The sequence below is a fragment of the Bos grunniens genome, chromosome 26 (genome assembly GCF_055505025.1).
Source record: "Bos grunniens cultivar Pamir isolate PY7600 chromosome 26, Bosgru_T2T1.0, whole genome shotgun sequence".
Classification (NCBI taxonomy): Eukaryota; Metazoa; Chordata; class Mammalia; order Artiodactyla; family Bovidae; genus Bos; species Bos grunniens.
Genome location: NC_141190.1, coordinates 45,221,407 through 45,247,114, shown reverse-complemented (window position 1 = coordinate 45,247,114; position 25,708 = coordinate 45,221,407). Strand labels below are relative to the sequence as shown.

The 25,708-nt window shown below is 46.2% G+C and overlaps 2 protein-coding genes and 1 long non-coding RNA gene across 11 annotated transcripts in view; 1 reads left to right on the top strand and 2 right to left on the bottom strand.

Moving 5' to 3' along the window:
• The window catches only part of ADAM12 (ADAM metallopeptidase domain 12), a 394,287-nt gene extending 388,203 nt beyond the window's left edge, over nt 1-6,084 (top strand). For all 4 annotated transcript variants that reach the window (XM_086378404.1, XM_086378406.1, XM_086378408.1 and 1 more), the window contains one exon: nt 1,178-6,084. In XM_086378404.1, coding sequence (XP_086234530.1) covers nt 1,178-1,238 — 61 coding nt within the window. In that variant the 3' untranslated portion in view covers nt 1,239-6,084. The remainder of the gene's footprint in view (nt 1-1,177) is intronic.
• FANK1 (fibronectin type III and ankyrin repeat domains 1) overlaps nt 1-25,708 on the bottom strand; it is a 118,273-nt gene that overhangs the window by 1,334 nt on the left and 91,231 nt on the right. For 2 of the 6 annotated variants that reach the window (XM_086378415.1, XM_086378416.1), the window contains exons 4-11: nt 18,792-18,873; nt 17,526-17,600; nt 16,682-16,747; nt 13,529-13,694; nt 10,670-10,813; nt 10,079-10,156; nt 9,941-9,985; nt 9,588-9,835 (exon numbers count right to left, since the gene is read on the bottom strand). In XM_086378415.1, the coding sequence (XP_086234541.1) occupies nt 9,770-9,835; nt 9,941-9,985; nt 10,079-10,156; nt 10,670-10,813; nt 13,529-13,694; nt 16,682-16,747; nt 17,526-17,600; nt 18,792-18,873 (722 nt within the window). In that variant the 3' untranslated portion in view covers nt 9,588-9,769. Of the gene's footprint in view, nt 1-412; nt 695-2,550; nt 2,690-9,587; nt 9,836-9,940; nt 9,986-10,078; nt 10,157-10,669; nt 10,814-13,316; nt 13,695-16,681; nt 16,748-17,525; nt 17,601-18,306; nt 18,348-18,791; nt 18,874-25,708 lie in introns of those variants that run through there. The other 4 variants (XM_086378417.1, XR_015155538.1, XR_015155539.1 and 1 more) reach the window with 4 other exon arrangements.
• LOC147344528 (uncharacterized) lies at nt 14,843-16,581 on the bottom strand. The gene is made up of 2 exons (XR_015155545.1): nt 16,490-16,581; nt 14,843-14,981 (listed from the first exon to the last, which is right to left on the bottom strand). It is a non-coding gene; the product is annotated as an uncharacterized LOC147344528 (long non-coding RNA).

The following is a 25,708-nucleotide window of genomic DNA, read 5'->3' as shown; positions in this document are numbered from 1 at the left end:
TGGGTATACATATGTCCCATTCCTCTTAAACCTCTCTCTCACCTCCCACCCCATCCCCCCTCCCCACCTTATAGATGGTTTAGACTTTTTGATGATAGCCATTCTGACAGGTGTGAGGTGGGGTACCTCATGGTCCTTTTGATTTGCATTTCTCTGATGATTAGTGATGTTGAGCATCTTTCATAGGCTTTTTAGCCATCTGTGTGCCTTCTGTGAGCTTCCCTGGTGGCTCAGAAGGTAAAGCATCTGCCTGCAATGCAGGAGACCCAGGTTCAATCCCTGGGTCGGGAAGATCCACTGGAGAAGGAAATGGCAACCCACTCAGTACTCTTGCCTGGAAAATCCCATGGACGGAGGAGCTTGGTGGGCTACAGTCCATGGGGTCGCAAAGAGTCAGACACAACTGAGCGACTTCTTTGGAGAAATATGTATTTAGATCCTCTGGGGAAGGCCCTCTCTTAAATGATCTCAGGCAGCTGCCTGTCTTACCTCTGCCAGTTGATGATACCAGGGGGAGCTGGTTCTGTCTCCACCTAGGAGAACACTCTGTCCATCTCTGAGGGATCCCACATGCCCAGCTTCACTGCCCATCCTCTGCAGCCGCCTCAGTACCGTCGCTCCTGGGCACGCTGTGGCTGGTGGAAGACAGGATACACGGGCAGTGCAGATAGACCCTGGGTTATGCAGTCAGTACCTGCAACATGTCAGGTATCTCAGTCATTCTCTATGTTGACTTACTGAAATACTGCTACTCTGGACATGGTGGGTTAAATGAAATATGACTAAAATTATTTAGTCTTTTTTTTTTTTCATCCAACTGCTAGAAAATTTAAAGTTGCATGTGAGATTCACCCTTGTGGCTTGCACCGTTCTGCTTCATGGCATTCTTCTCGAATCACTTTGTGGATGGACAGGAGGGGCAGCTTTGAAAAGGGTCATAAATGGCTAAAGATGCTGTGGGCCTCAGCAAGGTCCTTTCTGAATCTGCCACCCCTGCTGCTGGAAAGAGCTGTTGGTCTCCAGCACCTGGGGTGGGGTAGGGGGGCAGAGGTGAGATCTGACCCTGGAAGCCCATCACAGCACAGGAAACGGTATCTCCAACCTGGGCATCTAGGGTTGGCAGAAATCGCTGGTAGGGCCTCTGACCACAGTCGTTTTCTCCTCTCTCTTCCTGCAGACCTGCTCCGAAACAGCCCCATCCCGTGCCCAGACCTGCCCCCATTGCCTATGCTAAGTGAGAAGCAAGCCGACACCTTTGTTCAACAGTGAAGACACAAGTTTGCACTATCTCTCAACTCCAGTTGGAGTTTTTTTTTTGTACCAACTTTTAGAATTTTTTAATTTTTCAAACACCATGATTTGAAAGAACTTTGAGCTACTGCCGTCGGTGCTGTGCTGTGCTATGGTGCTCTGTATACTTACTTGCTCAGGTACTTGTAAATTATTAATTTATGCAGAATGCCTTTTACAGTGCAGTGCACTGTAGTGGGCTTTTTTTTAAAAAAGAAAAAAAAACCCATCACTGAGTTTTCCATGGAAGGAAGGCTTGTTGTGCTTTTAATAGTTTAGTGAACTTGAAATATCATGTTCTTTGGGATTCTGGACAGGATGTTATTTCTGATGGAGGCTTCATGAAGAGGGCAGTTGCCCAGCTTACCCATGGCAGTGGTTCTGGTACCAGACACCAAACAAGAGACCCCAGGTAGAAGGCCTGCTCAGGCCAGAGCCTGGCTTCAGGTCCAGGCTGGGCTGGGCCTCCAGGGATATTCTGGACACTGTCACAGCTGACGGGCTGGCCCACCAGGGTTATCCCTGGAAGCTCCAGGATCGCAGGGAAGGACCTGGCTTCTGGCCAGGGGGCTCGGGAGAGAGCCTGGATCCTGGAGAGGAATTTTAAGGTGTGGCCACTGTAGGAGACAAGACTTGGAACACGAGGCCAGGCAGACACTTGACCTTGAGCTCACCAGCTATGAGCACGTTTGGAGAGCCGGCCGAGAAGTTTGCTTTATAGAAACACCAAGAACTTCTTTTCCTGGCTGCCCTTTGCGGAGTGCTGGCATCAGCGCCTTATTTAGATTGGGAAAGGTGGTGTTTCTACAAGACAGCTACTGCCCGAGCCCTGCAAACCTCCGTCTGCCTGTGCTGTTTGGAGCTGAACAAATTACCACCTTGTGTTCTTGACTGTAACACAATGATACTGTGTTCCGACAGACAGATGAGGCTTTCCACAGGAGCATAACTATTTTCAGATGTGAACCCGTAACCAGATCTAGTGAATCAATTCTGGAGATAAAAATCTCCTTTTATTGCAAGGTTCAGCTTATTAAAAATTAGGCAGAATCCCTGTGCTTGCAAAAACTGCAGCCAAATGGAAAGCTGTGTTCACTGGGACAGGTCTGCTGTCTTTGTTAGGATAAGTTGGACAAAGAACCCTAAGTTACTAGTAAGTTCTCTTTGGGGCATCTTGTTTTCCCACCTTGGCTGAAGGAATCTTTCAGAGATGTTTTTAGCGTAAAACCTGGATCTGTTTCTTGAGGTTTTACAACTTACCTGTTGAGCATCAAAGTCCTCACATTCACACTCAATATTCATGAAATGCAGTCTTGAGCAGCCGACTTATCAACCTTTCACTCTTCGGATGTCAGACTGGGGAGCCATTTTCACAAGGAGATCTCGAAGATGCCTGTACCTAAGGGCATGAAAATTACAAAATTACTCAGACAAGGTCACACGCCATTATGCCTGTCTTCTAGTGGGGTCCTATGAGGCTAGTTTTCACATTAGAAGGCAATTGACAACCGTTCCATAATCCACTCTGTTTCATGATAGAGCTTCATCTGGGGTCATTTCCATGGTTTTTCCATGCCTTGAAGCAGAAAGACAAAACATACCAAGAATCTTGGTTTGCCTTCAGGAAAACAAGAGTGCATTTAGCTCTCCCTGAGTTCCCACCGTATCTAGGCAACATAGCATTCAGGATCATGGATAAACTCAATAAATCCATGTCACACACACACAAAGGGAACGCGACTCTAATACATTCCAACTCTTATAGCATGCAATTTGTTCATTATGCAATTATTAGTTTCTTAAAACTATAAAGCCATGTTAGAAAATATTACTGCTGATGAGTATTTACAGAATTACTGTAACTAGCATTATATCTGGTAATTGTATTAAGGCCAAAAACATATTCTATGGGAAAGTTTACAGCATTTTTATGGTGCATTAGGTGGGTATTATTTTTATAGACACCCAAATCCTTGGATCTGGCACTGCAGCCCCTTCTGCTGGGGCAGGGAAGAGGGTGTGAACTTTTCTCGTCTGTCCTTAACTAGAATTCCTGTGCTTCTATTTCAGAGAACCAGGAATAGTTTGGTATTAAAAGAGGTTAACGCTGTGATCCTACATGTCATCATCACTGGCCACTCGGCCATGGCTGATGACACATTTTTCTCTCTACATACTAAGCGCTTTTATAGAGCCGTGCAGTTCATTTCTGGAAAAGAACATATTTAAACCTGACACCCCCGTACAGTACACAGGGAATGTTATTCAAGGAACAGTACTTCCATATGCAGTATTTAGCAAATGAAGCATATTCAGCAATAACTTTCATTTTAATATAACTTAGGAACCAAGAGCCAGTTTGCTTGGGGGAGGGGAAGAGGTATTTCTCCCCCTTTTTATATCCTCCTAGATGATAGAAATGAAAATGAATACTTATATTTCAATGACCATCTATTTTTAATATTTTTTTAAGATTGTATGGGCATGAATACTAGAGTTAATGTGGGTTTAGACGGCCTTGGCTGAGAGTCCGCACGCCTCGACGCAGAGTCGGCCCCTAGGGGTCGTCACTCTCCTTCCGTCTTACTAGAGGTGCAGGTTATATGACCCCACTTGACTGGGAACTACATGGCTAACCTTCCAGGCGTTCTACTGAAAAGGTGATTTCCTGAAATTTTGTGTAACAGTGTGCTTTTCCTGACACATGGACTCAGATGTGTAGCAACCGAGAGAAACGGTGCATAACATTTTCCATTGTCAAACTGTGCATCCAGAGACTGCCCTTCCCCGTGTGAACTTTCCAGCTTCCACATGTGGGGTGACATCACAGAGACCACAAGAGCGACAAATTAAACTACACGAGGATAAGTATTCCCAACTAGTCTCAGAGGGGACTCTTTTTATGCCTTCTTAACTTTATTAGGAATTCTCAGGCTGAAACCAGAGGCCATTGTTCCCTGGCAAATCCGTACAACATATCCATATCTCCTCCGAAAGAAAAACAGCTCAGACCCTGCTCTGTGGCAGACTCTTCCTACGAGACTGTGATCTCCCGTGGTGCTAAACAGAGCCTGGTACTGGGCCAACTCGAATGCTCGAGCGTCTTCCTGCCATCTCTCAACTGCTGTTTACAAGCATTCTGAGCCACTGAGACCCCAGTGACCGGGAGGGCGCCATACCTGGGCGACAGCCTGATCCCCCTACCAGGCTCTCGGTGTGAGGCTTATTTCTTTTAAGACTCTTGCCCTGGAGGGCTCCCCAGGGTGTTTGGGGAGCAGGAAGCCCCAGGGAGGGCAGACTCAGCCTGGACACCCTTCTTCATTGTTAGGACCCCAAGCAAACACAAGTCACCCAGGTAAACGTCACACCCAGAAGTCTCTCCAGGGCCAGTGCTGGCCCCCAAGGGGGATTCAGGCTGTGGATCCGCCCCACATGATGGCTAGTTGGCGGGAGCCTGAGGCGTGCCACCTCATCTCCCCAGGACTCGAGAGAGAGGGCGGTGAACACATCTGGACACAGGTGGCCTCAGCTAGCATCTCTCCCTATCATCAGACCCAAGTTCCTTCCCCAGCCCTAATCCAGTCTCTGACACATCTCTGCAGTTTGGTGGCTGCCCCGCAAGTCCACCCAAAACCCAGCCTTCTCCAGGGCCACAGCTGGAAGCAACCCTGCCCACTCCCTGCTCCCCACACCCGCCACCCCAGCAGGGAATCCAGAAGCATCTACCCTCCGGCCAGGCACCTCCCACCTAAAGACTTACTCTAATTACAAGGGAGAGTTGGCCATAGGAACTCAGTTCGCCTGTGATGACCGAACGTCTCTCGACTCACTCTCCATCTCTTTCTTTTAAACCTGTTTGAAAACTCTGATGGTCATATGCGTAACAACAAGCTAAAGAAAAGGCTGAGAACCGTTTCTGTGCAGCGATGCTTCCAGAAGCCACTGACCTGCACGGGTATGGACCGTCTCTCTGCGTTTCATGAAGCAAACCCCCTCTTTTCTTTGAGGACACCAGTGGCAGAGCCCAGCCAGTAAGAGCCTGACCCATGAGGCACCAGGAGGAGAAACCCCGCGTATAAAACTGTCGTAACAGCCAGCAGTCACTCGTGATAGCCGGAAGATTTAATACACAAAGGAATTTTCAGTACTCTGTAACCAACCCTGATTTTTCCACATCCTCTTCAGAAGTCATTACCTGTGATACTCCTTCCATGAGATAATTTTTTTTAGTCCTCAATTTAGCACATTTTAAATCCAGACAAAAGGAAAAAATCTCATGTGATCATTTTAGTTTTGCAAAGAAGTGGACTGATACCTATGTTTATGGCCTATAAGCAAATACTTAAGTGGGAAAGACAGTGATAGAGAAAAAAAAAAAAAAAATACATCAAACTAGAAAGAGAAAATCCCTTCAGAGTCCATGGAGAGTGAGCAACATCAGAGTTCGCTGCTCTTATGTACCCTCTGTCAGGGCAAGTGGGGAGGTTTGAAGGAAAGTGCACTGTTTGAACATGTGTGGCACAGAACTCTCTAAAACCTGGCTACAGGCCATTCAGCACAGTACAAAGTCACAGCTACTAAACCAGTACCTTCATTTTTATAGTGCTTTGTCCATGTATCACGCTTTGGTTTGCTAATTTTTTTTTTCACTTACCTTTTTATGTTACAGTCTGTTACCTTTGTACACGTTTCTCATATCGGGGGGTCTACAGGTAATACAACTTGCTATTTCCATAGAAAAAAGTCATTGTTACGAATATTATATCCAATAAATGGTATACAGGTCAATATAAAGAGGTGTCCCATTCATTACTGAGATTTTTACCAAAGTAGGGGCGGGGGAGCTCTCAAGTTGGAGAAGGTATCTGTATTCTCATCCATGTATAGATGCACGAGATGCATAAGAATCTAACAGGGGCATCCCTGGTGGCTCAGCAGTAAAGAATCTGCCTGTCAGCGCAGGAGACCCTGGGTTCAATCCCAGGGTCGGGAAGACCCCTTGGAGAATGGTATGGCAACCTGCTCCAGTATTCTTGCCTGGGAAATCCCACAGACAGAGGAGCCTGGCGGATTACAGTCCATGGTGTCGAAAATGAGTCAGACACGACTTAGCAACTAAACAGCAAGAACCTTAAGAAGGGTGGTGAGCTGGAGGGTCAGGAGATGAGTGCTGCAATCCACATGAGCCCATCAGGGGGTGGGATGAGGAGGGAAGATGTCTGTATGCCTTTTCACACGTACACTAGGGGTGTGCTGTGCTGTGCGCAGTCGCTCAGGTGTGTCTGACTCTTTGCGACCCCATGGACTATAGCCCACCAGGCTCCCCTGTCCACGGGGATTCTCCAGGCCAGAATACTGGAGTGGGATGCCATGCCCTATCTCCAGGGGATCTTCCCAACCGAAGGATCGAACCCAGGCCTCCTGCATTGCAGGCAGATTCTTTACCATCTGAACAACCAGGGAAGCCTGAGAATACTGAAGTAGGTAGCCTATCCTTTCTCCAGGCTAGTTCAGTTACCAGCGGAGCTACCGGGGAAGCCCATACTAGAGGTGGGGGAGACCTAATAGCTTTTCTAAACAATGTGATATACAACTTATCAAAATAAAGTTTTAAAGCTCACCTCATTTATAGAAGAGATAAATTCAGAAAGAAAGAAAGCAGGACTAGAAATATTTACACAGAAGAGTAAAAATCTAAGTGCAAATGGAAATCTATTACAATTTTTTTTAATAGACTCTGATTTCATAAAGAACTTCATTAAGAAAACAAATTTACAGGATGATAACAAGGGTCCTTATTTTTCCCACCTTCCACCCATGAGAAAGCAAGTAACAAAGTATGTACATAGAAGGCCTCAGACATAGCTAATAATGTAGATCAATTGATATATGTATGTGTGTATGTATATATATATATATACATATGTATGTCAAATAGGATACTTCAAACACACAGAATGTGCATGCACCTTTCAAAACGCCTCTGGAAAAATTATATAATTTTGTACATTAATGCATGAAGTAAAACTCAGATCTAAAAGGCTCAAATTCTGACGATTATAATGCACCGAAGGTAGAAAAACTATGTCCTAGAAATGCACTGATTCTTCAGTCAAAGGTGAACAGCAGATTATGTAGCAAACAGCGAATGAGACCAACCGTGACAGCACAGTCTACAGCCGCGTTTCTCAGACTCCCTGAATTCCAGGCGCCGCCTGCGATGCTTTTGATGATCCACTGCTCATGGCCTTTCCTGGGGTGTTCAGTCAGAGGGAATTCCAGTTCAGAAATGAAAAGTATAAATTAATTGGGGAAAATGAAACTAATAACAGCATGGGTTGCTTCCTTGGGAAAAATTAAAAACACAAGATAAGCCTCCATCTAGTCTCACTCAGGAAAAAGATTAAAAAGAAACACACAGCACATGAGCACATAGAACCCAAGCCCACTGAGCCCGATGAGATCATCTCAGGAATATAAGGATGGCTCAGTATTTTAAAATCTAGTAATCCAAGTCAGCAAATCGATAGCATGTTGAGAAATATGATTGGCAGAGATGCTAAAAAAAAATATTTGATAAAATTCAATGCCCATTCCTGAATTTTAAAGTCTGAATTTAAAGGAAAGGCAAGACAAGGAGAGAAGGAAAGGAAGGAAGAAAGTGTGAGTCAAGTAAGACTGGAAACCACAGGACTTGAGAGGTGCTTCAGTGGAAAAAGTGATTCACAGATCTATGCTAGGACCTTCCAGGCAGTCATTTTGGGCTAGGTTACACTTCAGGGACAAGCCACTCTTCAATTTCAGTGACTCGCAACACAAAAGGACTATTTCTCACTCACATCATGTCGGTTCTGGGTGAGCTTAGGCTCTGGTATCGGGACCCTGGCCTGTGGAGCAGCCTCTGTCAAAGTCATGGCTGGTCTTGTGACAGAGGGAAAAGGGACCGGAGGTTCTTAAAGCTCCCACTCAGACAGGCAGCATCTGTTTCCATGCACATTTCGTTGACCAGAGTCAGCCCCATCACGTGGCCAAGCTTGAGGCCCACAGAAGGGGCATGCCCTCTTTCCAGAGCTCACTAATATCATCTACAACAGATGGAGAAATGAAGTTGAGGTGAATGTCAACATTGATTACGACAGGGGAAAGGAGCCTTGGAGACCTGTGATAATGCTCTGATTTCTAGAGGGATTTTTTAAATCTAGCGAATCTAGAGGAGTAAGCATTTGTACAAAAGGTAGAACGTAGTGAAACAGCTAAGAACAGGACTGCATGAGCCCCACGGTTCATGGGATTCTTCAGGCAAGAATACCGGAGTGGGCTGCCATGCCCTCCTCCAGGGGATCTTCCCAACCCAGGGATCAAACCCACATCTCCTACACTGCGGGCAGATTCTGCACCACTGAGCCACCAGGGAAGCCCATTCTATAAATAGTATGGAATGAAGCGGAAAATTGCCAACATCAATAAAATTGATTGTGTGCTTTTGCCCCATGCCCTTCCCCTAAAGTTTCGGCACTTTTATTACCTGTAAGTTGGTCTTTCCCTGCAGAGAAGATTTCTGCCCTGGGCAGACCTCTGTAGCCTGTCTTCTCTCGGGGCCGAGTTAACCAGCTCGTCTCTCTGGAGACACAAAATGCATGTGGTCAGCTAGCTCCCTTCTTTGCCGATTTTAAGTGTGTCCACTGAGTTCAAGCACCAACACTTTTGTGTCTGAGCCCCCAAGCGGCAGACCTGTCCATTCCTGCTTGTGTTGGATCTGAGCGATCAGCATCAAAACCCTTTCTGCTCTAAGGACTCAGTGAAATAAAACTCCTCATTGGCAAAGCTGCCAGCAGGCCAGGTCTTTCATCATCAGGGCCTGAGTCTATGCAAACACAGCCTCAGACCGGACTGTTCTAAACAGACTCCTCTAACAGCAGAAGCGGAGTCTTGAAATATGTATCTCGCGCTTTGATGTGAGGCCAAGAGCTGAGCAGAAAACTCTGCTCATGGCCTCCTAGGCTTTCTGGAGGAGCGTCCCTCCAGGAGGGAGCATCACCTGGCAACACGGCTGCAAGGCCTTAGGTTGGGAGGGAAGGACAGAACTGAGAACACATGGGGGGCGGGAATTTCCACCGGCTCCAGGGGTGGCTCGGAGGGCAGACAGCTTGGAGGATGGGAGCGGGAAGAGGGAGACCGGTATGTTGCTATGCATCTCCATCTCTGGGACCTAAATATTTTGTTTCGCATGTAACTCCAAGTTCAGGAAAACATCCTCATCCTGCAGATGCCCAGTGACAACACCACCGCCACGCACATTTAGGTAAAAAGGTGTATTTCAAAGTGGGAACAGTTGTATGTTACAAAAGTCACTGTGAATCTTCAACTAAATAAGTAATTAAATGTATAGCCCTCAGAGACACAGAATTTCTTCTTTCCAGTTCAAGTCCCGCTTTGGTTTGTTTCACTGGGCTTTGAGAGGAAGTAAGAGGTTCCCTGGTCAGCGAACAGATGACTTCTTCAGCATTTGCTTTCTTTTCCTTTCTTCTAATAAGGAGAGGACATTCTAGATACACAAAAACAGGTGCATGTCATCCAAGAGTTGGGGTTTTTCAAATTTTTTTTTAAATGCTACAAAATTAGCCTCAACGGGCAGCAACAACATCCCAACCTGTCTGTCGAAAACTCTGGCCATTTCGAGGACACCTTTGCCAAACTGAAAGACAAAACAAGAAAAAAAAAATTCTTTCATGCCTCTGTTCCCTCCTGCTCTCCAGGGAAATCTTGAGATGGAGATGGAGTCACATACCTCATTTTTCACATTTGCATCTGCCCCTCTGTCAAGAAGTAACTGGACTAATTCTTCGTGGTTATTCAGCACAGCCACCTAGAAAACAGGTCAACAGTGGGGTGTGAGCAGGAAGGGGATCTCGGTGCAGGCGGGTCCAGGACATCCACCAGCAACACCCTCCAGAGGCAGAGCCGACAGGGGCCAGCGGGGCTTTGCAGGATGGGCGTGTGGACCCCACTGCACAGCGCCGGCAAACACAAGGGAAATGGAAAGGAAATCTGCTTTCCTCCATGTGAGACAACACAGCCGAGGCCAAACCCAGACAGAGAACAGCACTCCTTTGTTCCGATCCCAAAATGGCCCCAGAGACTGGAGTTGGCAATGCTTCAAGAAATAGTTGTAAAAAGACTACAAAGATACTAGACTGGGCTCCCCCCAGAAAAATGCCACGATGACATCACCATGTCTTAATTCACAGACCAGTGGGGAATCATACACCACCCAAACCTGGTGCTTTTATGCAGCTGAGCTCAAAAGAAGGGCTCTTACGGGGCAGCTGTGACCTTAATCCCACACATCAAGCCAGGCGCTACACGGAGCAAGTCGTACCATCAGAGGGGTCTTCCCGTCTTTGTCCTTCACATTCACGTCTGCGCCTGCGTCAATCAGCAGAGAGGCAACCTCCTGGTTCCCCGAGACTGCAGAGACTCTCATGAGTGGGGTCCACCTGGAACCAGCATCCACAGCGTCCACCTGCGCAGCCACAGGGTGAGTGGCTCTCAGCCCACTTTCTTGTCCTGCACATCACTTGTGGGAAGCTTATAAAGCAATGTCTACTTGCCCAAATTCCCCCGATTTAGATAGCAGTCTTTCTAGACCTAGTGATAATCAGCTGGACTGTGCTGACTTTGTTCACATTTACTCAGTGAGCATCTGTGTTTGGGCCACTTTAAAGGATGCAGACAGGCCCCAAGATGCCTCTCACCACCCATGAGCATCTTCATTTACACAGCGTTCAAAGGGAAAGAAGATGGGATAGAAAAAGGAACATAATCCCCTTCTCCTTGGCCCCATATGAGCTGCCTTATTTTCTCCTGCCTAACTTTCCTCTCCTGTTTTTATAGTTTCTGCTTCTTTTTTTAAGTATCTTTGTAAGCAACGTTAAGTCCCTTCTGGAACAAGACAGGAATATAAACACCCACCCTGATATTTACCAATAGGTATTAATTTTAAGCAGAAGAATTACAAGTAAATACAAAGCAACCGGATCTCTGACATGAAGTCCAGCCTGAAAAATTAGCCAACCTAATGCCTTGTCCAAAACAAGAGCTTGCCTGCTAACAAGATGGGCCATTTCCCAATAGCCTAACCTATACCAACATCTCGCAATTTTGTGTTTTAAAAGACATTTTAAAATGAGGGAATGCAAATGTTGTCTCCTTCAATTCCATAAAGACTTCATCAATCCATGAGGCATGATACTGAAGGAAACATACACATGTGCACACAGATGGATACCTGGATGCACACACACTCTCACACACACACACCTGATTCTGTTACAGAAGAATTACTCAAAGAAATCTACAGCTTCAGTAAAACATCAGACCAGAATAACAAACAAGGACCTGCTGGAAGAGCTTTAAGACCCTGCAGGTGATTTGTATGTTTGAGATTACCCTCTGCAACACCGTTAAGATTTGCAGCTCTTCCCCCTGCAAATAACAAATAACCTTTCTGGGCAGCAAGCTCTGTTATGGTTAAATAATAATAAAATAATTGCCTGCAATTATAGGGTGCTGTATACATTTTCAGGGCACTCTCATGCACATTTTCTCTTTGGGTCCTGAAGATGAAACAGGGGTAGCTATTTTTATTCCTGGTTTACACATGTTTAAACCAAACCTCAGAAAAGTCAGATGGCCTTCCTGAGGTCACGTGGCTCATTAAATGTAGAAATGGTTCCCCATGGAAGTAAGTCACACTCAGTACAGATCATTCGATTCAAGAAGATGGGTGGTGATGGATTTGTTCCCAGGCCCATCCCTCCATTGTGCTGAGATCATCTATGTGCCACTTGCTGGCCACACAGAAATCTTCAATGGACGCATTTATGGAGCTGCAGTTCTACAGAAAAAGATGGTATTCACCCCAAATGAGTGTGTCCATAACTGAAGCACAGAGAGCCTACACTTCCAAAATTCCAGTATTTAAATGTCGGTGGCAGAGACCTGCCCTTCTTTCAGCAAAGGTCAACCATCGTTTTCAACTACAGATTCTCACTGGGTCCAAAGCATGAGCAGAACTCGTCATAAACCAAACAAGAGGAACGTGCCTGTCACTACCGCCCAAGGCAGATGTGGGCCAGCCCTAACCACCAAGGCCACAGGCTGACCCTTTGGACCCTCTGTGCACATTTCTAAAACAAAGAAAACAAGAAATGTAATAAAGGGATTTACGTTAATGACTGAGGTATTTTTCCTTCAAGGGGCCCTCTCCCCAGCACTCTATAACCAGTGAGATCCCACAGCTTAAGCCTTGCTTGCCCTCAGTCACTCTCAAGAGACAAACTGAGCAAATCTACAGGCATCTTCCAGGAGACCTAACTCTCCTACTTCCAAGTTTACTTTCCAGGTCATCAGTTTAACTTCTGAAAACCCTGTGCCATCTGGCACTCACCATTAGGACAGCATTTTGTCCATCTTTCCTTATTTCCATGCCCTACAATCTTTATTAACTTCTTTGAAGTCTTGAACTGAAGTTTTGAAAGTTATCAGCAGTTACCGTAATTGAGCTAATTCCATTTGCCCAACTTCAAAGTATCTACAGATGTCCAAACAACTCTAATTCTATTTGCCAATGTAGACTTGTACTTCCTGATGACTTGAAACCAGGAGCAACACCTGCTTCGAAGCAAAGACACAAGAGCTGGAATGCTCTCTTTTTGATATAGTTTGCTCTTTGGAAATTTTCTGTAATGATTCATCTTAAAGCAAAGAATAAAAAATGATCTAATTCTAAAAGCAGTAAGCTGCACTGTGACCGTAAGAGTTCTGAACGTCTCGGTGTGTCCAGCACCTGTGACAGTATCTGGTGTGTGGTCAAGACACAACCAAGCTTTGCTGGCAGATGGAAAGAAGAGATAAATGAGGAAAGGAACAAAAGAATAAACAAAGTAGAAGCAACATCAGGTCCAGCTTTGGGTTCATTCAGCAGTTTCCTTTTCCCCCCACACAAGTTGAACCTCCATGACAACCTTGAAGCCTCACTATCGTTGAAATCCTATAATGATCTTTTTGGTCCCAAGGCTTCAGGAACCTTCTTGCTCATAAGTCAGAGAACTTCCTCCAGTGTTGCTTGGTTCAGCTAATCAAAGGCATCCACAGGAGGCCCTGCTTCCCCTGAACCTGTGGAACAGCATCTAGGTTCCTCCCTCCACGTGTGCAGTTGATGAGGCGGGCCCCACACCTCACAGCCGTCCCCTATCATCCACTCAATCACGTTGCAGTGGCCTCCGTCTGCAGCCCAGTGCAGAGCCGTACAGCCTCCCAGGTCTCTGGTGTCCCAGGAAGCACCATGTCTTCGGAGATATTTCACAACATCCAGGTGTCCTGCATAGCATGCAAGCATCAGACTGCAACACACGGCAGAAGAAACATTTGGCTGTTAAGTGCAGTTACCACACTCAGGTCCATATGTATCCTCCCTGGTTTAAACCTAAGAGAGAAATCCTAATTTGGGTGGAAAAGTCAAGAAAATTATTCACATAACATGTATGTGTCTATCAACTAATAAATCGACTGTGGTACATCCATTCAATAGAATTCAGCCGTAAAAAGGAAATGAAGTACTGAAACAGGCTACAAGGTAGGTGCCCCCTAAAACATTATGCAAAATAAAGGCAACCAGACACAAAAGGCCATGTGGTGTATTAGTTCACTCATATTAAATGTCCAGAATAGACAAGTCCATAGAGACAGATTAGTGGTTTCCAGGGCTGGAGGGAGAGGAAATGGAGTGTGACTGTAATGAATTCAGAGCTTCCTTCTGGACTGATGGAAATCCTCTAGAGTTATAGAATAATGGTGGTTGCACAACTTTGTTAATATATTTTTAAAGGCTGAGTTGTACATTTTAGCAAAATTAATTTTATGGCATGTGAATTAAACCTCCAAACAATGAATAATCACTGCAAATGAGTAAAATGTCAGATATGAAATATACCTACCAGTCCATGGTGATAGTCAACAGAGGCAAAAGAAAGAAAAAATCTCCCTGGGCTCTATTAGAGATAACCATTAAATGAAATCCTTCCTCTAAATATTGACACTTAAAAGAAAAACAAACATTTTATTGTGCTTAAAATAAACATTTGTGTTGTGTTTATAGAATAAAATGAGTCCATCCTCGGTGAGGGAAAGCTCTTGTTAAAAGAAGACCACCAGCAAAATAAATATGGGAGGAATCATGGAATTAGAAAATCACTTTTCGGCAAGTCCCAATTAAACAGTGATTTAGGCAAGGATCACGGTGGATGCTAAAATTTTTGTATGAAAGGTTAATGGAGAATAGGATATTCACATGTACTGAATTCCTAGAACATAGATTACTTTCTAATTGTGATAGGAAACTATTACCTTTACAAAAGAAGGATTTAGCTGTTATACCCTAACCAAAGGATCGGAACTAGAATATCCAACCTGCATCACAACCCTGAAAACGGAAGTCACAACACCGGCCCTGAGGTGCTCTTGCTAAAGATGTTAACCTGAATCAAATCAATCTGTTAAACCTAATTTTAACTTTATTAGGAATAACAAACAAGTTAAATGCCTCCTTCACACCTAGGAGACAGTTGAGCAGATCACAAGCATAGGGCATCCTCTAAGATAGTTGATCCCATCTCCTCAAAAAGTCATTGCTAAAAAAAAAAAATTTAAGTAGAAAAAGAGAGGATTAGTTCACACGCGCACACACAGGGTTCACCTTTAGTCTACTTATGAGAAGTATTATATTAAGAAATTTCCTAATCAAGACACCTTTACCCTCCTACATGAGCCCCTTAGTTGGGATGGAAAAGACATATAAATGTCTTCACATAAAGACATGCGAATTGCTTTCTTTCTACCAGATTTTAGCAATAAGGCTATCCTCTGTAGCTCCCCAACTTCTCTCTGCTCTGGAGAAGTTCAAGGTCACTATCAGTACCTAGAAAATCTGAACAAACTCATTAGAACAGACAAACCACAGAACCTGTTTGGGGGGTAAGCTTTTTAATACATTTTCCAGTTTACTGTATGGATATGGGCTATTTCAGATGTTCTGCTTATTGGGTTGATTTTAATGGTTTTAATTTTTCTCTAAAAAAAAAATGAGTACCTGTTTCAATGATTCGATCAAATCTATTTTAGACACAAGCGTACCAATTTCTTTTCATGTTTAAATTTTCTCTGTTCTGAGTCATTTCAGATTTCTAATTTTTTCTTCTGAGATTTAAGACAAATTGGTCCATTTTATTTCTCAGCAATTTTTATTTTTTAATTAATTTATATTTTTAAATTATTTTTGTTGTTGTTTGGTACCTCTCAGCCTTTTCTTTTCTTTTTCCTTTTTGAGGCACTATGATTTTTCCTCACATGCCAGGATGTCTGATTCTAGGTGAGTGACCACACACCATTGTGGTTCAGTTCCAAAATTACCTAAGAGTTACTTGAAACACTACTGTTTAAGTGTGTAAGTGATTGTTTCAATGTTACTAAAATCTGTTGCTGCACTATATCCAGAGGGCACAGTAGGCAGGCTTTCTGATTTTGGAAATTGATGTTCTCTTCATGGCCAACCAGGCATGATCAGGGTCTTCTAGCTACTCTTTACAAACCGATTCACAATGCAGATACCTTTACTCTGCATCTATCACATGACTACAAGCTCCTGAGCAAAGGCTTTGCATTTTGTTCACTGTTCTACCCAAGTGCCAAGCATGGTGAAGCCTGGCATGTGATGGTCATTCAATAGCTATCGGTTGATTTGAATTAATTAACTAAGCAACCACTAGCTTGATGATTAATTTTAAGTCTTTCTAAAAAATTTTCACATCATTATAAGAACAAGTTTGTGAGTATCATGTTCTTTTCATAAACTTCTCCTGTGATGCACTCAGTCCTTCCACCTCAGGGAGGTTGTTCTCTAGTTGAATTGTCATGATTGTTCCTCACTCTAGAGGCCCTAAGACTTTCAGTTAACAGAGTCAGGCAAAATGCAGTGAGAGCCCTTAGGGAGGTGCCAAGTGTCACAGGCACTTACAGCCAAATGCCCAGCACACAGCTGGAGATAACCATTTCAACATCCATCATTTACTGAACGCAGAGAGTGTGCTGGGCTCTGAGCTAAGGAGGGAAGGCGCATTATAATAGATATCCCCAGAATTACCCTGTTGGATGTTAACAATAAGTAACAAATGAACAAGCCAGCTTTTGAGTCACCATCATTCCTTTGGGAACCTATCACGTCTCAGTACTGTCAAGAGAAACAAGAAAATACTGGGGTTAAGTCAAAAGCCCTCTGGGAGTAAGCCGAATAACACAAAGCATGGCGACCACTTAGGGCAGGGCCCACACCTACCTGTCCTTGCCACTTCCATTCTGCAAATTCACATCTGTGCCGTGAGAAATGAGGATTTTCACAAGCCTAAACAAAACAAATTTCAGTATTGCTGGATAAGCAGTTTTGATGAGTAAGAACCCATGATAACTCAGGAAAAATGAACAACTATTTAAGACCTATCAACACACTCTCCTCCATCTTCAGAGGCAGCTGGCTTTAAAGACCAGGTATTATTAAACTGGGAAACCACCTCTCCACACCAAAAAAAAAGTTTTTGCCCTTTATGTGAATTATTCATTGAAAACAAAAAACTTCACCATATGAAACAAACCAGACTATCAAACTATCAAACTAACTCATTGTCACTTTAACGGCCATTTGAAATGTTTTCAAATGGTAGCATAAATGGAAATCCATGTTCTATTTCTTTCAAAATGGCATTTTAGTAGTTAAAATATAAATATGATGGGAAAATATTATTTATGCTTATCTCTGTTAAGAGTAAAGAAAATGGAGTGTGTCCATGGAAATTTTATCTGAGCAACCTATCAGACAAGTTTGTTTTCCAGAATGAATAGCCCTCCCCTTTTCTTTATGAGGAAATTAACATTCCAATAACCAGTTTCCCCAGGACATATAAAATACCTTGCAAAAATATTACTGAAATGGCTACCTCTCTTCTTTACCATGAGATTATACATTAGGTCCTCCCCTGCGTGTTGTCTGGTGTTATGATAAGAGCCACTGAGTTGGTGTTCAGCCCACATGTGGCACAGTTTCGGAAAGAGAATCCCCACAGCCTTTCCCCTCCCAAACAAGGGGTTCCACCCTTTGCTAAGGGATGAGGAGATAAGGGCCATACCTGGTGTATCCTCTCTGGGCAGCGACCATCAGGGCGGTGAAGCCAAATTTATTGGGAACATCAACCTTCACGTTGCTTGGGGAAAAACACAGAGGAGAAAGAGATTAACGCGCCTGCACCACTTCCTGTGGATTCACAGCTGACGCCTCTTGCAGAGCACAGGTGGTTAGAATGGTTCATTTTCCCGAAAATTCCAATTCCTCCCGGGCCATTAAGTTGTTGTTGTCTTAGATTGCCCTGCCTAATACGTTAAAGGATCCAAATTCACAAGGAAAGAGGAGGAAATTTCTGTAATTTCACTTGAAAAGGCCATTTTCTCCAATGCAGAACCATTATGCAATTCGATAAAATCCTCCACCAAGAGCAGGCCCCCCTCAACTATGGAGAGGACACAGTGTCTGCGCTGCAGGCTCTCAGCTCCACCCGCCACACGAGCCTGGAACGAGGGAGAGCCACAGTTCTCCCTTGATCCCGTCTCACCTACTGGGCATGAAGCTCTGCTGCTCAGAGAAAAAAGCCAAGCTCTTAAATAGCAGCTTGGAAGCTGTGGCTTTTTGCAGGAACCTTCTCTTCTCCAGCTTACAGAGCCTCAATTCAGAGATGACCTGTCTTCTAAGTGAAAGTTGCTCATTCGTGTCCAACTCTTTGTGACCCCATGGACTGTACAGTCCATGGAATTCTCCAGGCCAGAACACTGGCGTGGATAGTGGCTCCCTTCTCCAGGGGATCTTCCCAACAGGGATCAAACCCAGGTCTCCCACATTGCAGGCAGATTCTTTACCAGCTGAGCCACAAGGGAAGCCCCATCTTCTAAGATGCTCAAAACTATCAATTCAAAAAGGGTCTGGGTAACATCACCCCCTTTTCATTTGGGAAGCAGCTGCAGATAGCCCATCTGTGGCATTCATGGTCACCATTTCCCCTCTAGGGTTTTACCAGTCATCTGAATTAGAAACAGCTGATTGAGTGATTCCTTAATTTCATCAGGAATTAGACATGGGCAGTTAGGGATGAAATTTGCCCAAATGCTATGGCACATAAGCAAGAATCAGAAGTTATTTCTGGGAAGAAAATACGACACCCAGACTTGGCATTTCTGTCTTCAATGTTCATTAAATAATGCCATTTATGTGGGGCTTTCTATGGTCATCCTTAAGAACCAGACTGAACTCACACCAGTCATCTGAGATCGATTTTGGAGCCAGCTTCTAAGCACTGCTGTGAATTTAAAAAGATCTAAATTTGTAAAAGGCAGAGTCCTCTCACCCTCCTTGCAGTATGCGCACCAACAGATCTTCATCATTCACGTTGACAGCTCTGTGCAAGTGTTCGCTACTTATGGGTTCTCCTGAAGAAAGTAGATGGAAAGCGGTCATCCAAAATATAGTGAAAGGAGATTCATTCCAGCTCTACTTCTCCTGCGGCCTCGAGTGGAAGTTCATGTTCACCTCTAAGAAGGCACCTGGCAGCTTCACCGAGTGTCTCTTACATGACATACGCCACTCCTCCTTTTACTGAAAAAAGACCTTGTTTTCACATATTAAGAGAAGAACATTTAGACTGTCCTAAAGGCTTGGGACGTTTTCAAGTTATAAAAGCACTGCTGTGTGGATGTTATTTTGATATTCGAAAAATAAACCTTTAGATTTCTTAAGACTTCATAAACGTCTCTTATGAGCAAGGGAAAGTTCCACCATCATCTCGATGGGCTGGTTTTGTTTGCCAGGGAGTCACTAAGCCATGTGAACAACAAACAAGAAAAGACAGATGGTTTTAACATTGGGAACCCACCCCGTCAGTCCTTCCCTGGGAACATAACATCCACTTCGGCCTTGTAGGGGCAGAAGGGCTCGTACCCAGAGAGGTGGGACATGGTGAGAAAGCCTCACAGTGGGGGCAAGCCTGCCAAGTGGGGGAGAGCCCGGGAAGGGTCCTGAGAAACAGTAGCGGAGCAACAGGACAAGAGAGGCCCTTGGTGCAGTGACTCCTCGTGGAAGAGAATGGGGCCGAAGCTCAAAGAGGAGCCATGTGAGAGTGCAGAACCATGTGAAAGAAGCCGTCCAGCAGGACATTTATTTCATGGCTTCACGTGTTTCAGCTTCCATGACTTTCTACCTTTGTCGATGATTAAGTTTAAATGAGATAACACAAAGCACTAGACCAGCACCTGCACATTATTTAAGTGTCTTTAACAGTAAGAAAAAAAAAAAATCCACATGCAATACAGGAGACGTGGGTTCAGCCCCTGGTTGGGAAGGTCCCCTGGAGAAGGGAATGGCAACCCTCTCCAGTATTCTTGCCAGGAGAATTCCATGGGCAGAGAAGGCTGGCGGGCTACAGTCCATGGAGTCTCAAAGAGTCGGACACGACCGAGCACATATACACACATGCAGGTAACAGGAATGGAGTGGCAGGTGCCCTGGCCCCAAGCAGGGTACCTTTCTTCTGCCTGGTGTCCAACCTCCCACACACAAGTAGCATCCTACCTGCCCCCACAGGCATCGAGCTGATAATGCCTGGCTTCCGTCATGTCAAAGGGCTCGTTCATCTAACATGTCTAAGGAACTTAGTCATATATGGATGGGAGAGTTGGACTATAAAGAAAGCTGAGTGCCGAAGAATTGATGCTTTTGAACTGTGGTGTTGGAAAAGACTCTTGAGAGTCCCTTGGACTGCAAAGAGATCCTACCAGTCCATCCTAAAGGAAATCAGTCGTGAATATTCATTGGAAGGACTGATGCTGAAGCTGAAACTCCAATACTTTGGCCACCTGATGTGAAGAACTGACTCCTTAGAAAAGACCCTGATGCTGGGAAAGATTGAAGGCAGGAAGAGAAGGGGATGACAGAGGATGAGATGGTTGGATGGCATCACCGACTCTATGGACATGAGTTTGAGCAAGCTCAGGGAGTTGGTGATGGACAAGGAGGCCTGGCGTGCTGCAGTCCATGGGGTGGCAAAGAGTCGGAGACGACTGAGCGACTGAACTAAGTAATGTCCATCCCCAGTCTTCACTCTAGGGGGCACCAGAGAGAAAGAGACACACACTGGCTCCTCTCCTATCCTTCATGCTGTGGGGCTGACTTTCAGCTGTTATATTCTCAACTCTGAAAGAAAACATCCCCCGCAACCATCTTCTCGCATCGCACCTCAAGCTGCCTCCTGGGGCTCACCCCACACCTTACCCTCCCTCTTACATCCAGCCGGCAGAGGTCCCTGGTCACCTGTGCCGGTGGAGAAATGGTCCAGGGCAGCTCCCAGCTCTGGAGCCCCTTTCCTGCCAGTTTCCCTGGACGAGTCTCCCTGGACAGAGTACAAGCCGGGAAACAGAGGGGCAGAGGAATGAGTGGATCCCTATCAGAATGACCTTCAGCTGACACCCTTTCTTCTGTTCTGGTAAAATAAATTTAAGCCGAGTGAGAATTGTTCTTGAAACAACCATGTTGGCTGCTTGAGCTTGCCAACCTCCTCAAGATGTCTCAGCTACGTTATACTTCCTTTCCATCATCCCACACGTAGTTTTAGACCCAGGGCCTTAAATAAAAGCAGCACGATAAGCCATCAGAGGGCAAGGCCCACAGCCGGCCCTGGCCTTTGGAGAGGGGTCATCTCCAGCCCCTTGGTTTTGGGAGGGGCGATGGGAGGACACAGAGGTTTGCTCCCCAGGGGACATTTAGTGAAGTCTGGTGATACTGTGGCTGGTTGTCACAACTTTAAGGGTTGGTACTAGTGGCATCTAGGGGCTGGAGGCAGGGATGCCTCTAAACACTCTGCAGACCAGGGTAGCCCCACAACCTGAATTATCCAGCCCCAGACACCAACAGTGCAGAGGCTGAGAGTTGGACAGACTTAAAATGATCTATCCTTTAGTGAGCAAATGAAACCCAAAGTTCCCTTTCCCTCTCCCTTCCTGGAAAGGAGAAGGATGGTGTGGTGGGTAAGTCCGTTACTGTACCAAAACGACCCCACCCTGTGAATCACAAACTTCAATCGCCACTAAAAACACAAAAATACATGATTTGAATGGAATCGTTTAGAGGAACATAGGAATTGTGTTAGTCACTCAGTTGTGCCCAACTCTTTGCGACCCCATGGACTGTAGCCCGCCAGGCTCCTCTGTCCATGGAATTCTCCAGGCAAGAGCACTGGAGCGGGTTGCCATTGCCTTCTCCAAAACTGTCTAGACGAACATAGGAAGCTCATCCTATTTCTACTGAATTTTAAAGTATGGTATCCTAACTCAATCCTATTAAGTGAATCTAGGACTTTACACGATGCTTTTAGATCCTCCTTCAGACCATAGACCAGGACAAGAAAGGCTGAGGGAGTCGTCCAAGGAAGGAGTGTGGAGCTTGACTAGATGCTGACGTAGCTGACCAGTCCACTCTAAGCTTCCACTCTTACTAAACGTTGGGTACAAGCAGACATCTTAAATACACACCCAAGAACCCCAACTCCTGCCAAGTGTGAAGGGAAAGGGGAGGCCTAATAGCAGCCTTCAGAAATGTGTTGACTTCTTGGAATGTGAAGGGAAGTCCGAAAAGCACACACAGCGCCCAGCACAGTGCCCCCTGACCACCTCCAGCCCACGCTGCCCGTCTTCTCTGCCCCAGGACACCTCTCCTTGTGTGGGCCCTCCCCCTCCCAGCCAAGGAGCTCTGCAGCAGGCAAATATCAGAAAATGAAGGAAGTTCATTTCACGCTTAGAAGCTTGAGGACCACGCATAGCAGAGACCAGGGTATCATGATATTAGGATGTAATTTAAATAAATGTCCCCGGAGGCTCAGCCGGTAAAGAATCTGTCTGCAACGCAGGAGACCCAGGTTTGATCCCTGGGTCGGGAAGATCCCCTGGAGAAGGAAATGGCAATCCACTCCAGTATTCTTGCCCAGAGAATCCCATGGGCAGAAGAGCCTGGTGGGCTACAGTCCATGGGGTCGCAAAGAGTCAAACACAACTCAGCAGCTAACAACACGTTGCCTGTCCTGGCTTCTGTAACGGGTCATCAGCGCCCTCTGAACTCATTCTGAGAACAAAGGGACACCTCATAGAAGAGAAGGAAAACAACATAATTGCTCACTACGCCCTGCTCGCTGAGCTCCAGCAAAAGGAAGCAGTAACTGCCATCAGGGATGGAAGTTCTGTCTCAGCATTAACTCACTGACCCTCTCAGAGCCCTGCCAGGAAGGCAAAGAGGAACTGAGTATGACCACCAGCCCCGACAGGGGCCACCAAGGCTTGAAAGGTCTGCCTGGTTACAGGAATCGACAGAGAAACAGAAAAGAAATGCAAAGACTCGTGTGCAGGGCAGAGCAGCGCCTCCCATTCCCACTCTAGGCAGGAGTCATGAAGAACAGAGAGGAAATCCCAGGGTGAGCAGAACGTTTCAGTCCACCGCCCCCAAGCCCTCAAGACACCGTGGGTCTGGCCCAAGGGACTGCGTCAGTACGTTCAACAGAACATGACAAAGGCAGGCTTTGCATCTGTGGGTCTGTTCCTCTGACGTTGAGCCCGGGTGCCACAATTCCAAATACTGAACTGATGCTGCTGGTAGTGAGCACCCACGTGTGTTAGACAGGTGGCACTGGTCAGGTAGGACCTCGGGAGGGGACACCTGGCCAGGAGGAGGGGGGGACAGAGAAGCATTTGGAAGCCTCAGCTCACGTTCTCTAGGAGGGTCATTTAGCTGCAGATGCCGTGGCAGATATTGAAGCGGGGTGATAACACCTTTCTTGGTGGAATTTAAGTCTCTATTAAAAACAGTGAATAAATGATGAGCTCATTGGGGAAAATATTTGCCAATTAAGAAGCAGCAGCTGTTTTTCTTTCTTTTTAAGGGCCCAACTGATTAAAATTGCATGCCTCATTTAAGCAAGAGTCTCGCGTACTTTACCTGGGGAAGGAAAAAAAAAAAAGGCTGAGCATCCTTTATTCAAGCAAAGTACATGCTTTTGTGATTCATTAAAACACTTTCAAACCGAATGCAAATTATCAACCCACAGAAGCATTTTCGCTTGTTTTATATAATGCGCACATTTTTAATTCTTTGTTTAGCATAATCTGCCTCCTTAGGAGAGTCTGCTTTGTATATTATAGTAACAGCCTAAGCGAGCAGCAGCCAGCCAGAAGGAAGAGGCACCCGATCCTCCCACCCGGGAGAGGGCCCTGAGGTCCCGTGCGCGTCCTGGACGCAGGCGCGTCCGCTGTGACCGGACGCCCGGCTCCCAGGGCGTCGCCAGGAGCCTCGTGTCCAGCTCACCTTCTCCCCTGCAGGAGGCCTTGTCTCTCGACCCGCGGAAGCCATGGGCCGCAGTGACAAAGGCTCTGGGCCACTGGACCAGCTATCCATGGCTGCCTCTCCAAAGTCCACTGGGCAAGGAGAAGGCACACCGGGCTTGCAGCACCGCCACTGTCAGCTGACAGACCAAGAGCTATGGCGGGTGGCGGTCCTCTGTCTTCCTAGAAGAACTCCAGGTGGTGGCCTGACTCCCCGTAGCCTCTGGCCACAAGGCCCAGGAGCCCCTGCCCTGGCTTCGGTGGGATACTAAGGATGCCAGTGGCCACCAGAGGCCCCTCTGCATCTGGTTCTGCTCACCTGGCAGGTTCAGGGGCACCTCCCCAGCCAGTGGGAACCAGAACCACCTCCTGAGACACACAGGAAAGCAAGCCGAGCCAGTCAGAGCATCTCCTCCTCCTCCCGGGTCTATCTCGGGGCATTTTGTTCACTATCCGCCCACACGTGTCTTAAGGATCTTCTATAATTAGACATGACTAACCCATCACCCTCGCCCTTCAGCGCACAGTAGGTGGAAGCCAGGAAAGACGAATGACTATGTAAAATAAGAGGCAATGGAGTGTTGCTAGAGGCGGGGAGACCCAGAGACACAGCTCTGTACTGGGGGAGGACCTGAGTGCCCGGCAGGCCAGCGGCAGCCCCACGAGGACCCACCTGGAGCAGAGCTCTGCCCCTGGAGTGGACTCGACAGGCCCAGGAGCGGAGGAGAGGGTGCCCCAGAACGCAGGGGTGGAGCCCCTGGAAGGCAGCAGGGAGCTGAAGGCCGGCCTGGGGGAGCCGCCTGCCCCAAAGCTGGCCCCCGGAGCCTCTCTTCACCCTATGGACTCCCTTCGCCCATGTTTCTCCTCTCTGCTCTCCTCCCTTCTCCATGCCTTCTCCCAGCGCACAAAGAGCTAACACAGGTCTGCCTTTTCTTTCCCCTAAAACACTCCAGGAGCTCAACAGCTTCCACAGAAAAGCAAGTGCGTTCATCCTCTCCAGCTTCAGGGCCAAGCCGTCTTTTCTGACCAGAATCTTCAGAATTGACCATTTCACGTCAGAAGTCTTGTCTGAAACTAAATTTCTTCACAATCAGCTGAGCACTGTTTAGGGGGTGTACATGATGTCACCACTCTTAGCTTTAACTAAATTCTCAGCTTGCTAAGCTGAGATCCAACCCCCTCATGGCCCCCATGCAATGGAAGCTGTTATGAACCAACCCAAAATCTGAATGACCTTTCCTGCACACAAAAACTTCCATGAGTAAAGGCCTTACAGACACGACTGAAACTCACTGAAAACATATACACCCGTATTCAAGCCAAATGCTACACTGAATGAACCTTGAAAATAACATTTAACTCACAAGAGGTGGATTCCCTTTATGCAACCGAGAAAAAGGTTTGTCTGTGTTTTCAGTGGGTGGGCCGGGAGGAACACTTCTGACCGTTTTAATCTTCACAGCATTCTAGTTCAAAGATGTCACTGTGTTATAGACACACACCTTCAAAATGCTTTAAAATACCGATCACAGGGCTTCCCTGGTGGCTCTGTAGTGAAGAATCAGCCTGCCAGTGCAGGGGAAAGTCAAAGTCGCTCAGTCGTGTCCGACTCTTTGTGACCCTGTGGACTATGCAGTCTGTGGAATTCTCTGGGCCAAAACACTGGAGTGGGTAGCCTTTCCCTTCTCCAGGGGATCTTCCCAACCCAGGGAGCAAACCCAGGTCCCCCACATTGCAGGTGGATTCTTTACCAGCTGAGCCACCAGGGAAGCCCAGCCAGGGGGCACAGGTTTGATCCCGGGTCTGAGAAGATCCCACAGGCCTCGGGGCAACGAGGCCCATGGACCGCAACTACTGAGCCTGTGCTCTGGAACCCGGGAACTGCAACTACAGAAGCCTGTGCGCT